This window comes from Dipodomys ordii, unplaced genomic scaffold, assembly GCF_000151885.1.
Source record: "Dipodomys ordii isolate 6190 unplaced genomic scaffold, Dord_2.0 Scaffold120, whole genome shotgun sequence".
Lineage (NCBI taxonomy): Eukaryota > Metazoa > Chordata > Mammalia > Rodentia > Heteromyidae > Dipodomys > Dipodomys ordii.
This window is the reverse complement of record NW_012267336.1, coordinates 2,083,736-2,096,587: the sequence shown is the minus strand read 5'-3', so window position 1 is coordinate 2,096,587 and position 12,852 is coordinate 2,083,736. Positions and strand designations below refer to the sequence as shown.

General features: G+C 49.5%; 1 protein-coding gene across 1 annotated transcript in view; it reads left to right on the top strand.

Moving 5' to 3' along the window:
- The first annotated feature begins 4,354 nt into the window (after positions 1–4,354).
- Positions 4,355–12,852, top strand: part of Pim1 (Pim-1 proto-oncogene, serine/threonine kinase) — a 41,850-nt gene continuing 33,352 nt past the window's right edge. The window contains exon 1 of the mRNA XM_013029574.1: positions 4,355–4,481. Coding sequence (XP_012885028.1) covers positions 4,355–4,481 — 127 coding nt within the window. The remainder of the gene's footprint in view (positions 4,482–12,852) is intronic.

Here is a 12,852-nt window from a genome sequence, read left to right as displayed (position 1 = left end):
AAAAAAAAAAAAAAAAGAAAAGAAAAGAAAAGCCCGAACTGGAGCTATGGTTCCATTGGTAAAGCACCAGCCTTGATTTCAAATGCTCAGGGCAGAGCCCAGGCCCAGAGTCTAATCCCTAAGACCAACCAAAAAACAACAAAAAAAAAGTGTGGGGGGGTGTTGAAAATGTGGCTTGGTGGTAGAATGCTTGCCTAGCATGAAGCCCTGGGTTTGATTCCTCAGTACCATATAGACAGAAAAAGCCGGAAGTAGTGCTGTGGTTCAAGTGATAGAGTGCTAGCCTTGAGCAAAAGCAGCTCTGGGACAGTGCCCAGGCCCTGAGTTCAAGCCCCCGGACTGGCAGAGAGAGAGAGAGAGAGAGAGATCCTGCTAGGCTGCCCAATGCATTCTACCCCTTCTAACCCTGCTCTGAGAAGCTGGGTGGTCCATACTGCCCTTCCCCAGGGACCGCTGACTCTTCCACTAAGCATCCCCCACTCCCCGTCCCCCCAACCCCCCCCCCAGGATGGAGGACTTCCCAGGGACCAGGCCTTTTACTTCCTAAACTGTATCCACATCCCACATGGCCTCTGAGAACATACAACAAAGCCCCGCGGGCCTGGCACCCGAGACCCCTGACAGAACCCTTTGTTTGGGTTGGAAACTGCCAGAAGAGATGAAAGGGACTTCGCTGACCTCCTCACCCCGGGCTATCTCACCCACTCCCCTTAGACTCCAGGCTGTCCTGCTTTTTTCTCCCCGTGGTCACCCAGGGTTAAAGGCACTCCAGCAGCTAAACCAGGGAGGAATGTAAGGAATGTACCTAAGGGCTGATTATTTTCATCCGGGACGGGCTGAAACAGAGAATGAGGTCAAAAACAAGCACCGTCTCTTTCTCAAAGGACTCTCCTAAGAGAGGCTATTAGATATAGTTCATTAGCTGGGGAGGTGCCAGGACAGAGAGCTACTTTTTAGGTTGCTAGCTGAAGAGACATGGAGGCATCATGCCAAGTTTAGATCCTTCAGTCAGTAAGGGACTGCATTTAGTTCCAGCTTACGCTCCCTTATATCTATCTGAGTTTTATTCATGTTCACATCAAAGGCACTCAGGGCTAAAAAGGAGGAGAAGAGAATGTATTCTAAGATACAAGTTAGGATCACAGTAAGAAAAAAAAAAAGGAGGGGGTTGGGAGGGGTGGCTCAAGCGATGGAGCACCTGCTTTGTTCATACTCAAGAAATTTGGAAAAATAAATAAGGGCTGGCAATGTGGCTTAGTGATAGAGTCCTTGCCTAGCATGCATGAAGCCCTGGGTTCAATTCCTCAGTACCACATACCTGTAAAAGCCGAAGTCATGCTGTGGCTCAAGTGGTAGAGTGCTAGCCTTGAGCAAAAGCAGCTAAGGGACAGTGCCCAGGCTCGGAGTTCAAGCCCCAGGACTAGCAAAAATAAATAAATAACTTTATTTTCTCACTAAGGCTGACTGTAATCAAGTGGTGTAGTGGTGCTAGCTAAATGTCTTCCCCTTGCCCCATTATTTTTTGGGAGGGGCCTGGGGCTTGAACTCTGGGCCTGGGCGCTGTCCCTCAGCTCTTCAGCTCAAGGCTGGTGCTCTACCACTTGAGCCACAGTGCCACTTCCAGCTTTTTCTGCTTATGTGGTGCTCAGGAATTGAACCCAGGGCCTCATGCATGCAAGGCAAGCGCTCTACCACTGAGCCACCTTCACAGCCTGAAATTCAATTCTTTATAAAATTTTTTTAAGAGGAGGGAGCCAGTACTGTGGCTTGAACTCAGGGCTTGGGGCCTGTCCTATAGCTCTTTTCACACACTTTCTGGTGGTTAATTGAAGCTAAAGAGTCTCAAGTACTTTCCGGCTTGGACTAGCTTTGAATCCCAATTGTCACACTTCAGTCTCCTGAGTAGTTAGGATTACAGGTGTGAGCCACCAGTACCTGGCTTGAAGAGTTGTTTTCCTTTTTTTTTTTCAATGCAGAGGATAGAGCCCGGGCCTTGAGCATGCTAGATAAGCACACTACCCCTGAGCTACAGCCCCAGCCTGCAAAAGTTGCTTTTTGCATTAAAAAAAATAAAGCCAAGTCAACTCCCTGAGAACATTCTGGACTGCAAGTTCCCTGATTAGACTGCTCACTATGTCCTTTGAACCTTTGCCCCCAGCTCCTCTCTGGGGCTGTAATACCTTCTCCTCTCCCCACTCCCCTCAGCAGTCAAAGGACACCTTCCCAGCGCAACCGAAAAGATCTTCCCTCCCCAGCCCCTGCTCCGTGGATGCGTATCTTACATTGCCTAACAGTGATTTTCACCTCCCAGCTTCTTGTGAGACAGGGTCTTGCTATGTAGATCAAGCTGGCCTTACATCACCATCCTCCTGCCTCTGAGTGCCAGGATTACAGGCATGTGTCACCACGCTTCATTTACCGTCATGTGTTTCTAGGTATTAGTTTGGTAATTCTATGCCCAGCACAGTCCCAGAGTTCACCCAGCCATGTGGGTGCTCAACAGGAATAAATAAAGGAATGGCTTGTTCCTGAGGACATAGCTTCCGACCAAATCTACCCACCTTGCAAGTGGCGCTATGGCTCAGGCTGAAGAGCTGAGGGACAATGCCCAGGCCCAGAGTTCAAGCCCCATAAACTACAAAAAAATAAAAATAGGGGCTGGGAAGGTGGCTCAGTGGTAGAGTGCTTTGCCTTGCATGCTTAAGGCCCTGGGTTTGATTCCTCAGTACCACATAAGCAGAAAAAAGTGCTGTGGCTCAAGTGGTAGAGTGCTAGCCTTGAGCTGAAGAGCTGAGGGACAGTGCCCAGGCCCAGAGTTCAAGCTCCACAGCTGGCAAATATATATATGTATATAAACAAAAAACAAAACAAAAAAACAAATCCTACCCACGAAGGCTTTCTGTTTTTGGTTGTGTTGGTACTGAATCTTGAGTTCATTTTCTTTTTCTTTTTTCTTTTCTTTTTTTGTAGGTCATGGGGCTTGAACCTCTGGGTCTGGGTGCTGTCCCTGAGCTCTTCAGTTCAAGCAAGCACTCTACCACTTGAGCCACAGCACCACTTCCCGTTTTCTGGTGATTAATTGGAGATAAGGGTCTATCAGACATTCCAGCCTGGGCTGGCTTTGAACTGTGATCCTCAGATCTCAACTTCCTTAGTAGCTAGGATTACAGGCATGAGCCACTGGCGCCCAGCTGAATCTTAGATTCTTGAATTTAGGTCCTCAAACTCTTGCTTAGAGTTTTTTTTCTTTTTCTTTCGTTTTTCCTTTTTCTTTTTTGCCAGAACTGGGGCTTGAACTTAGGGCCTGGGCACTGTTCCTGCGCCTCTTTGTGCTCACGGTTAGCACTCTACCACTTGAGCCACAGCACTACTTCCAGCCCTTTCTGTTGGAGATAAGAGTGTCATGGACTTTCCTGCCTGTGCTGGCTTTGAACCATGATCCTCAGATCTCAGCCTCCTGAGTAGCTAGGATGACAGGCATGAGCCACCGGCACTCTTGCTTAGATTTTTCCCCTCAAGCCTAGTACACTAGCACATAAACCACTTTCAACTTCTTGCTACTTAATCAGAGATAAGAGTCTCCTGGACTTTCCTGCCAGACTGGCTCCAAACCATCATCATCCTCAGATCTCAGCTTCCTGAATAGCTGGGATTGCAGACTTGAGCACCTGGATCCTCCATCCTGCGTGGCAGATGCTGGGTTCATGGAGATTCGTGGACTAGCTTTTCAACTGTTGTCTTTACTCCTCCTAGGGTCAGCTGCTGGTCAGCTGAAAGCGCCACCCGGGATATGACTCAGAGTACCAAGAGGTAGTTCAGTGCCAGACTTCAGAACCGGTAGCTGCAGGGTGTGTATAAGCTGCTGCCCTAGGAAGCAGAGAAACGTTCTGCTCCTGCCTCTGAGCCCCAACACCAGCGCTTATCACAGGAGTAGAGCTGTGAGCTCAGAATAGGACATAGGCCGGCACTGGGTGGCTCACACCTATAATCCTAGCTACTCTGGAGGCTGAGATCTGAGGATCGCAGTTGAAAGACAGTCTGGGCAGGAAAGGCCGTGAAACTTTTATCTCCAATTAACCACCAGAAAACTGGATGTGGCGCTGTGGCTCAAGTGGTAGCAGTTGCCTGGAGCTGAAGAAGTGAGGGACAGCGCCCAGGCCCAGAGTTCAAGCCCCACAACTGACAAAAAAAAAAAAAGCATAAGGTCCTAAGTTCAAACCCTAGATCAGTCCATTTTGAGCTGACAACTGTAAACTGAGGGCTGCAGCGCTAGATGGGGGAATGGTCACTTGGGTGAAGACCCACCCCGCCCCAGTAGGGATGCAGAAGGCCATCGAGCACGCCTTACATGGGCATGGGGCAGCCGCAGGAGTCCCTGCCACTCCGCAGCCTCGTGAAGGGCTTGGAACAAGTGCCCATCACCTGCTGCTGCGGCAAGTGTGCCCGGCGTCTGCCACCTCTGTCTTGTGACCGAGGAATTTGTACGCATTAGTTCTGAGCTCACAGAGGAGAAAATGTCTCCTTGATGTCACTCGGTTGCTGCCAACTCATCAGCTGCATGGAAAGGTCAGGGCGGGGGAAGCCTCTGGCCCGGGGTCCTGCAGCCCAGCCTGAGGTGGGACTTCCCTGCCCTTCTCTTCCCTTCCTCCCTTCCAGCCGCCCGCCCTGGAACTAAGTGGAGGCGCCAGTGTGTGCTCTCCAGAACACCACAGGTGCTTGTGCACACACCCCGGGGTCACTCCAGTCTCCCTTCACAGACATGAGCCCTCTTGTCCTCCGGGCCTTCTCTGCAGACTCTCAGAGCGTGCCTTGGGATCAGAGGAGACCTGTCCTGAGCCTCCTGTCCTGGTGTCACTCCAAGGATAAACCCAAATGGCATCTTTTCTTTCCTTTTTTTCTTTGTGGTTGTGGGGCCTGAACTCTGGGCCTGGGCGCTGTCCCTCAGCTCTTCAGCTCAAGGCTAGCACTCTACCACTTGAGGCACAGCGCCACTTCTGGCTTTTTCTGCTTATGTGGTGCTGAGGAATCGAACCCAGGGCCTCATGCATGCAAGCACTCTACCACTGAGCCACCTTCCCAGCCTGGCATCAAGGTTCTTTTGTATCTCTCGTCACAAATGCTGGGGCAAGCTGGAGCTGGCTTCAGAGCCTGACTGCAGCTGCTTATTGGAGGTTGTCTGCAAGGTACGTAATGTCTCTCAGCCCGCTCCCTGCCCTGGGAAATGAGGATAATAATAATAATGGTGGGTACTGAGGTACATGCCTGTAGTCCCAGCTGTTGGGGAGACTGAAGCACAGGATGCCGAGAGTCCAGGGGTTTGAGGTTATTTGGGGCAATATTGTCAGGCTCCGCTTCAAAAACAAAACAAAAGGGGCTGGGAATGTAGCCTTAGTGGTAGAGTGCTTGCCTAGCATGCATGAAGCCCGGGGTTCAATTCCTCTATACCACATACATAGAAAAAGTGGCGCTGTGGCTCAAGAGGGAGAGTGCTAGTCTTGAGCAACAGCAGCTCAGGGACAGTGTTCAGGCCCAGAGTTCCAGCCCCAGGACTGGCAAAGGCAAACAAACAAACAAACAAAAGCCTCTGAGTGTGGCTCAAATGGTAGAGTATCTGTCTAACAAGCTGGACACCCTGAGTTCAGTACTGACTAAAACAAAAACCAAACAAAGTATCTCATAGTGTGGTTGTGGAACTGACCCGGGTCACTGCAGGGCGAGTTACTTAATCCCTGAGACTTAATGTCCTCATCCATCCAACAAGGTTAGACATTCGTAATTCATTGTCACTAAGACCATACAAAGCCATCTCCCCAGACTGCGCTGGGGAAATGAAGGGGAGTGAGGGTTCAGCAATGTTCCACCAGACTAGCAAGCACAGGCCCTGAGTTCAAACCCCAGTACTGCCAAAACAGAAAGAGAAAGGAAAGGGAGAGGGAGAAAGGAGAACAGTTATGTGGGTCAGGCATCAGTGGCTCATAACTATAATCCTCATTAATCAGGAGGCTGAGGGCTGAAGGCTAGTGTTTTGAAACCAGCCTTGATAGAAAAGCCCAAAAGAGGGGCTGGGAAGGTGGCTCAGTGGTAGAGCGCTTGCCTTGCATGTTCGAGGCCCTGGGTTCGATTCCTCAGCGCCACACAAGCAAAAAGAAAAAGCCGGAAGTGGCGCTGTGGCTCAAGTGGTAGAGTGCTAGCTTTGAGCTGAAGAGCTGAAGGACAGCGCCCAGGCCCAGAGTTCAGGCCCCACGACCAGACCCAAAAAAAAAAAAAAGCCCAAAAGACTATGTCTCCAAAATAATCAACAAATACTAGGCAAGAGTGGCTCAAGTGGTAGAACTCTAGCCAAGAAAGTTGCAAGGACCTGAGTTCAAGTCCCAGGACTGGTTTGAAAAAAAAAAAAGAAAACGTTACTTCAGAATTTCCCCCCTCTCCTCTCCTGAGGACAGTGGTTTGCAATTCTGTTGGTGGGGACTAGGCAGATGAAAGAGATGAAAGAAGAAGAAAAAAAAACACACAGGGATATGAAAGAAGGGATTACTAGGGACAAGATCAAGGAGATGGGAGGGGAAAGCTCCAATAAGAAGAAAGCCATGGGCTGGGAAGGTGGCTCACTGGTAGAGCGCTTGCCTTGCATGCCTGAGGCCCTGGGTTCGATTCCTCGGCACCACATAAACAAAAAGAAAAAAGCCGGGAGTGGCGCTGTGGCTCAAGCGCTCACCTTGAGCTGAAGAGCTGAGGGACAGCGCCCAGGCCCAGAGTTCAAGTTCCACAACCGACAAAAAAAAAAGGAGGAGGAGGAGGGAGGAAGAGGAGAAAGAAAGCAGTTGTGGACTTCACTGCAACTGGAAGAGAGCACAGCCCAGGTTTAGAAGAAGCACTGCTATAGGCGTAAAGAACAGCTTAAGGAGGGCTGGGAAGGTAACCCAGTGGCAGAGGGCTTGTCTCACATGCATGAAGTCCTGGGTTCCATTCCTCAGTATCACATAAACAGAAAAAGCTGGAAGTGGCGCTCTGGCTCAAGTGATAGAGTGCTAGCCTTGAGCAAAAGAAGCCCAGGGACAGTACTCAGGCCCTGAGTTCAAAAAAAAAAAAAAAGGAAGAAAAGAGAAGTTGGAAGAACAGACACCAGGGCCATATTCCCTGAGGCCCTCCTCAACAATTTTTTTTTGTTGTTGTTGTTGTTGGCTGTGGGGCCTGAACTCTGGGCCTGGGTGCTGTTGCTTAGCTCTTCAGCTCAAGGCTAGTGCTCTACCACTTGAGCCACAGCGCCACTTCCAGCTTTTACTACTTATGTGGTACTGAGGAATCGAACCCAGGGCCTCATGCATACAAGGCAAGCGCTCTACCACTGAGCCACCTTCCCAGCTCATCTCCTCAACTCTTCTGTACCCACAGAACCCCCAAGTTAACGGGTAACAGACCCTCTATCAATTCTGCTGTTGCCCGTGCCCCTCTTCCTGGCACATCCTATATTCTTCATCTCTCCTGACACGGGACAGTTTGTGGTAAAGATGGGAGATGGTGAAGGTGGAGGCTTGTTTGTCAGGCTTCTTGCTCTGTGTCACCTCTCAAGGTTCTCATCCAGGGGAGCTGTGGGGAGAGCAGCCTGTTCTGTGGGTTTCCTGGGCATGGGAGGACAGGGTAGCTCCAAGTTTTCTCCCTCCCATGGGGCATCAGGATTTTAATGTCAAGATCTAGAGATTTGACACCCAATAAAAAGACATTTGGTATAGACAAACAGGGACACTTGTTCAGTCTACACCTGATTGTCAGCACTAAGCGAGGCCCTGCACCTGGTTAGATGTGTTCCGTACCTCTTCCTCCATCATATGGAGAACGCTGTTGCCCAACTCTTCTTGCCCTGTGCCTTCCAACCTGAAGCCTCACCATCCATGAGTCTCCTTGCCATTTCCCCTGGGCACTCCCCACAATTCCTTGCGTCACACGGGCCCAGTGTAATGTGGCTGAGAAGAACATGACATGTGAATCAGAATCACAGAGTCCTTGGCAGCAGCCAAATTCCTATCTGGGAAATCAGGGCGGGCTGAAGGGTGAGGCCATGTAGTAAACAGAATGAGTAATGAGGTCAGAATCATGCCTCGATGTAGTTCAGGGAAACGGAAACCGTCCAAAACCAGGTTGTGGATTATTGAATGATTCAAAGCTACTGGAGCCAGGAGTTGGTGGCTCATGCCTATAATCCTAGGTACTCGGGAGGCTGAGATCTCTTAAGGATTAAGTTCAGAGCCAGCTCAGGTAGCAAAGTTCATGTGACTCTGATCTCCAATTAACCAGGTAAAAAGCTGGAAGTGGAGCTGAAGAGCTCAAGTGGTAGAGATCCAACCTTGAACAACACAAAAGCTCAGGGACAGCGCCCAGTCCATGAGTTCAAGCTCCAGGACCTGCAGGCCTGAGTGTACACAACACACAACGAGGAAGATGATGATGACTTTTGGGGGGTTGGGGGGAGGGCAGGGCAGGTGGCCAAGTCTTCCTTTCCTCTGCTTCCTAAGACCCCAGGGTTGAGCTAGGCTAGGGGAGCTCAAGCTAAATCCTCCCAGGCTGGCAAGGGACTGCACATCAAGCCTTTGGCTCTTCATCTGCAAAGCAAGAGTAAAAACAATATTAAGAGCCTTATATGGGCTGGGAGGATGGCTCAGTGGTAGAGTGCTTGCCTTGCATGCATGAGGCCCTGGGTTCGATTCCTCAGCACCACATAAGCAGAAAAAGCCGGAAGTGATGCTGTGGCTCAAGTGGTAGAGCGCTAGCCTCGAGCTGAAGAGCAGAGGGACAGTGCCCAGGCCCAGAGATCAGGCCCACAACTGAGAGGAAAAAAAAAAAAAAAAAGAGGCTTATATAACACCGCCGGTCTGTGGATTAACCTTGCAAATATTTGTAAAATGCTTAGAACAGTGCGGGGCACATAAGAAATGCTGTCTAAGGGTTAAATAAACATAAGGTATCCCAGCTGGTGAGTGGAACCTGGACTCAGAAGTGAGTTCTAATTTTAACATTGGAGCCTTGAGGTGCTCTACCTTTCAGGTCAGCAGCAGGCCACAATGGACAAAGCTGACTAGAGGACTTTGAAACACAAATTTTCATGTCCACTAAGAATAGAAAAACACGCTGTGGACATATTTCACTTGGGCACGCAGGAAATACCACTGCAGTTACTAACCTGACCTGTTCTTAGGAAATCACTCAGAAATCCAGAAGTACCAGTTCAAATACAGCACTAGTTCCAAATTTAATAGGGCTCATTAAGCCCCAATCAAGCCCCAATCCTGGGGCTTGAACTCAGGGCCTGGGCACTGTCTCTGAGGTTCTTTTGCTCAAGGTTAGTGCTTTACCACTTGAGCCACAGTGCCACTTTTGGCTTTTTTTGTTTATTGGTACTGAGGAATCAACCCAGGACCTCATTCATGCAAGGCAAGCACTCTACCTCTAAGCCACATTCCCAGACCCAAAGTCAATCTTAGAACAGGACTGCAGGTATCTAAATAGAACAAAACTTAAGACCACGGCTCACAATAGGAAATATAAGTAGCTTTGAGAAAACAAGGCAAAGAAGAGATATTTTTCCCCCAAACTAGGGTGATGGTGTTTGAGAAGGGGAAAAGAAGAGGGAAAATATGAGTGTATGGTTCGCAAAATGGTAAAGAATGAAGGTCAGTAATCTGTCTATACCAGCAATCTATCAACCAGAAATCTGTTCGTACAGACCCTCTCGCGAGAGCCTGTGGATGACATTCCTAGTTATTTGAAAATGATGACTGAGGTGCTGGGAATGTGGCTAAGTGGTAGAGTGTTTGCCTAGTATGCATGAAGCCCAGGGTTTGATTTCTCAGTACCATGTACACAGAAAAAGCCAGAACTGGTGCTGTGACTCAAGTGGTAGAGTGCTAGATTTGAGCAAAAGAAGCTCAGGGACAGTGCCCAAACCCTGAGCTTAAGCCCCAGGACTGGTTAAAAAAAAAAAAAAAAAGATGACTGGGGATTCCCTGTAAAACCCTCAACAGCTTTCTGGAACAATGGGGAGACATTCCAATGAAGTTTGATATGCTTTGTGGTAACGTGTATTTTATTGTATCTTAACTTTTTTGGAAAACCAGCACTCTCTCTCTCTGTCTCTGTCTCTGTCTGTCTGTCTGTCTCTCTCTCTCCACTTGTTTGTTTGTGACAGTCTTGGGGCTTGAACTCAGGGGGCCTGGGCAGAGGGCCTAGGCAAGCTTCTTTTGCTCAAGGCTAGCACTCTATCACTTGAGCCACAGCACCACTTCCGGCCTTTTCTGTGTATCTGGTACAGAGGAATTGAACCCAGGGCCTCATGCATGCTAGGCAAGCACTCTACCACTAAGCCACATTGCCAGGCCTACAAGCTATATTTTTGTCATCTGTAGTATGAGATGATTTGTATGCCACCTAACAAAACCATCATAATACTGAAGCAATGGATTGCTTGATTGGGGTTGGTTGTCATTAGGGTGTAATAAAGATTCCTTTTCACTGAAAAGTGCTTGAATCTGATCTCTCTCACCCTCTGCTTTGCCTACAGGATTGCATTTGAGACCCACACTGAATCCAGATGGCCTTATTTTACCTGATTTTTTTTTTCTTTGTCGGTCGTGGGGCTTGAACTCTGGGCCTGGGTGCTGTCCCTGTGTTCTTCAGCTTAAGGCCAGTGCTCTACTGCTTGAGCCACAGCACCACTTCTGGTTTTCTAGTGGTTTATTGGAGATAAGAGTCTCACAGACTTTCCTGCCTGGGCTGGCTTTGAACCCTAATCCTCAGATCTCAGCCTCCTGAGTAGTTAGGATTATAGGTGTGAGCCACTAGTGCCCGGCTTATTTTACCTGATTTATTTGGCCTGACTTTTTTTTTTTTTTTGTCAGTTGTGGAGCTTTTATGGGCCTTGAACTCAGGGCTTGGATGTTGCCTCTGATCTTTTTCTGCTCAAGGTAGGGCTCTACCACTTTGAGAAGTAGTGCTACTTCTGGGTTTCTGGTGGTTAGTTGGAGATAAGAGTCTTATAGATTTTCCTGCAGGGGCTGATCCTCAGCTATTAGGCTCCTGAGTAGCTCAGATTATAGGTGTGAGCCATTGGTGGCTGGCTGGCCTCTTTTGGTTGCTCCCCAAAAGAGAGGGTTACCTGTCCAGAATCTGGGGCCTTGGGCCTTGCCTTGTAAGTTTCACACACCGGTGTATTCACAAGTACAGGGAGGTTCAGGGCTAGTCTGGGGGCTTCCCTCTTCTAACCAAAAAGCTTGGATGGGTCAAAATTTAAAAATATACACCGGGGAAGGTCCTGGAAGAGCGGGACACAGACAACTGAGGCAGGTGGATGGTGCACATGGGTGAATTAGAACAGAAGGTAGACCCTTCAGGGCTACCCCAGGGAACCTGAGACACAAAAGCAGAGCTCTGGCAGTGTCCCCCCGCCCCCCCCCCATCCCACACGTACCCTGGAGGCAGAGGCTCTCTTGCCTGGGCCAATTACCTTCTGCGTCCTTCCCGCTCCCTTTCTCGGCCCCAGACTCCAGGCTCTGCATACCGTGGAGGTCAGACACAAATCAAATCCATACATGGACCGCATTCTTGGGCCCTACACTGAAGATGTTCCCCCCACACACACACCCAGCACCCCCTGCCCACCCCACTGAAGACTGCCTTTGCTTTGTAAACACCCTCAGAGCCATCCGCTAACAGTAGTGATTATTCATCACAGACTAACCTTAAACCAACTTTATCTCCACAGCTCTCCCCCCCCCCCCCAGGAAATTCCACAGCTCTGACGTGCTATGAAACGTGATCTGCATACCCATGCGCTCTCTCTTTCTCTCTCCCAGCAAGTTCCTAAACAGGGTTTCCCGTGCCACCCCCCCCTCCCCTTCCCTGCCTCGCTCCCTACCCACCTCTGCCCCCTCTGCCCTCTCGGCTTCTTTCTCTTCGATTTACACTCGGTAACCCGATAGGCTGGAAATGAAGCTTCTTTCATCTTCCATTTCCCACATCCTGAAAGTTCGGAGAGAAGGAGCCCACCCAGATAAAGGAATTCCAACTATGTGAACCCCCCCTCCTCCCCAGTCCATTCACAAAGCAGATTACCCACTGCCCCAGGCTCCCAGGAGGCCCTCCTCCCCCTCCCCCCTCCAAACAGCTTTCTCCACATCCTTACTGCTTACAGGCACCAAAGCCCAAGTCCACATAAATAAATAAATAAATAACTTTTCCTTGGACTCTGATCCTAAGAAGAAAGGTGTTCAAACCTAACCTGGGCTGGGGCTGCAGCTGTGTGCCGGAGGGTTTAGAGAAATCATGAGCTTGCATCCAGGGGAAAAGCTTATCTGTGTTTTCATGCTGGTCCTGGGGCTTGAACTCAGGGCCTGGGTGCTGCTCCCTTAGCTTTTTCAGTTAAGGCCGGTGGCTCTACCACTTGAGTTACTCCATTTCTGGCTTTTTGCTGGTTAAGAGTCTCATGGAGCTGGGTGTGGGTGGCTCATGCCTGTAATCCTAACTACTCAGAAGGCTGAGATCTGAGGATCGAGGTTCAAAGCCAGCCCTGGCAGGAAAGTCTGCGAGACTCTGATCTCCAACTAACCACCAGAAGACCAGAAGTGGTGCTGTGGCTCAAAGTAGTAGTGTACTAGCCTTGAGCTGAAGAGCTCAGGGACAGAGATCAGGTCCATAGATCAAGCCCCACAACCGGGATGGGGGGGGGTGGAGTCTCATGGACTTTCCTGTCTGGGATGGTTTCAAACATGCATTTTTCAGATCTCAGCCTTCAGTAGTGAGGATTACAGTCGTGAGCCACACTCAGGCTCTGGGCTTGATAATTTGACGTGGGTTTTTTGTTTG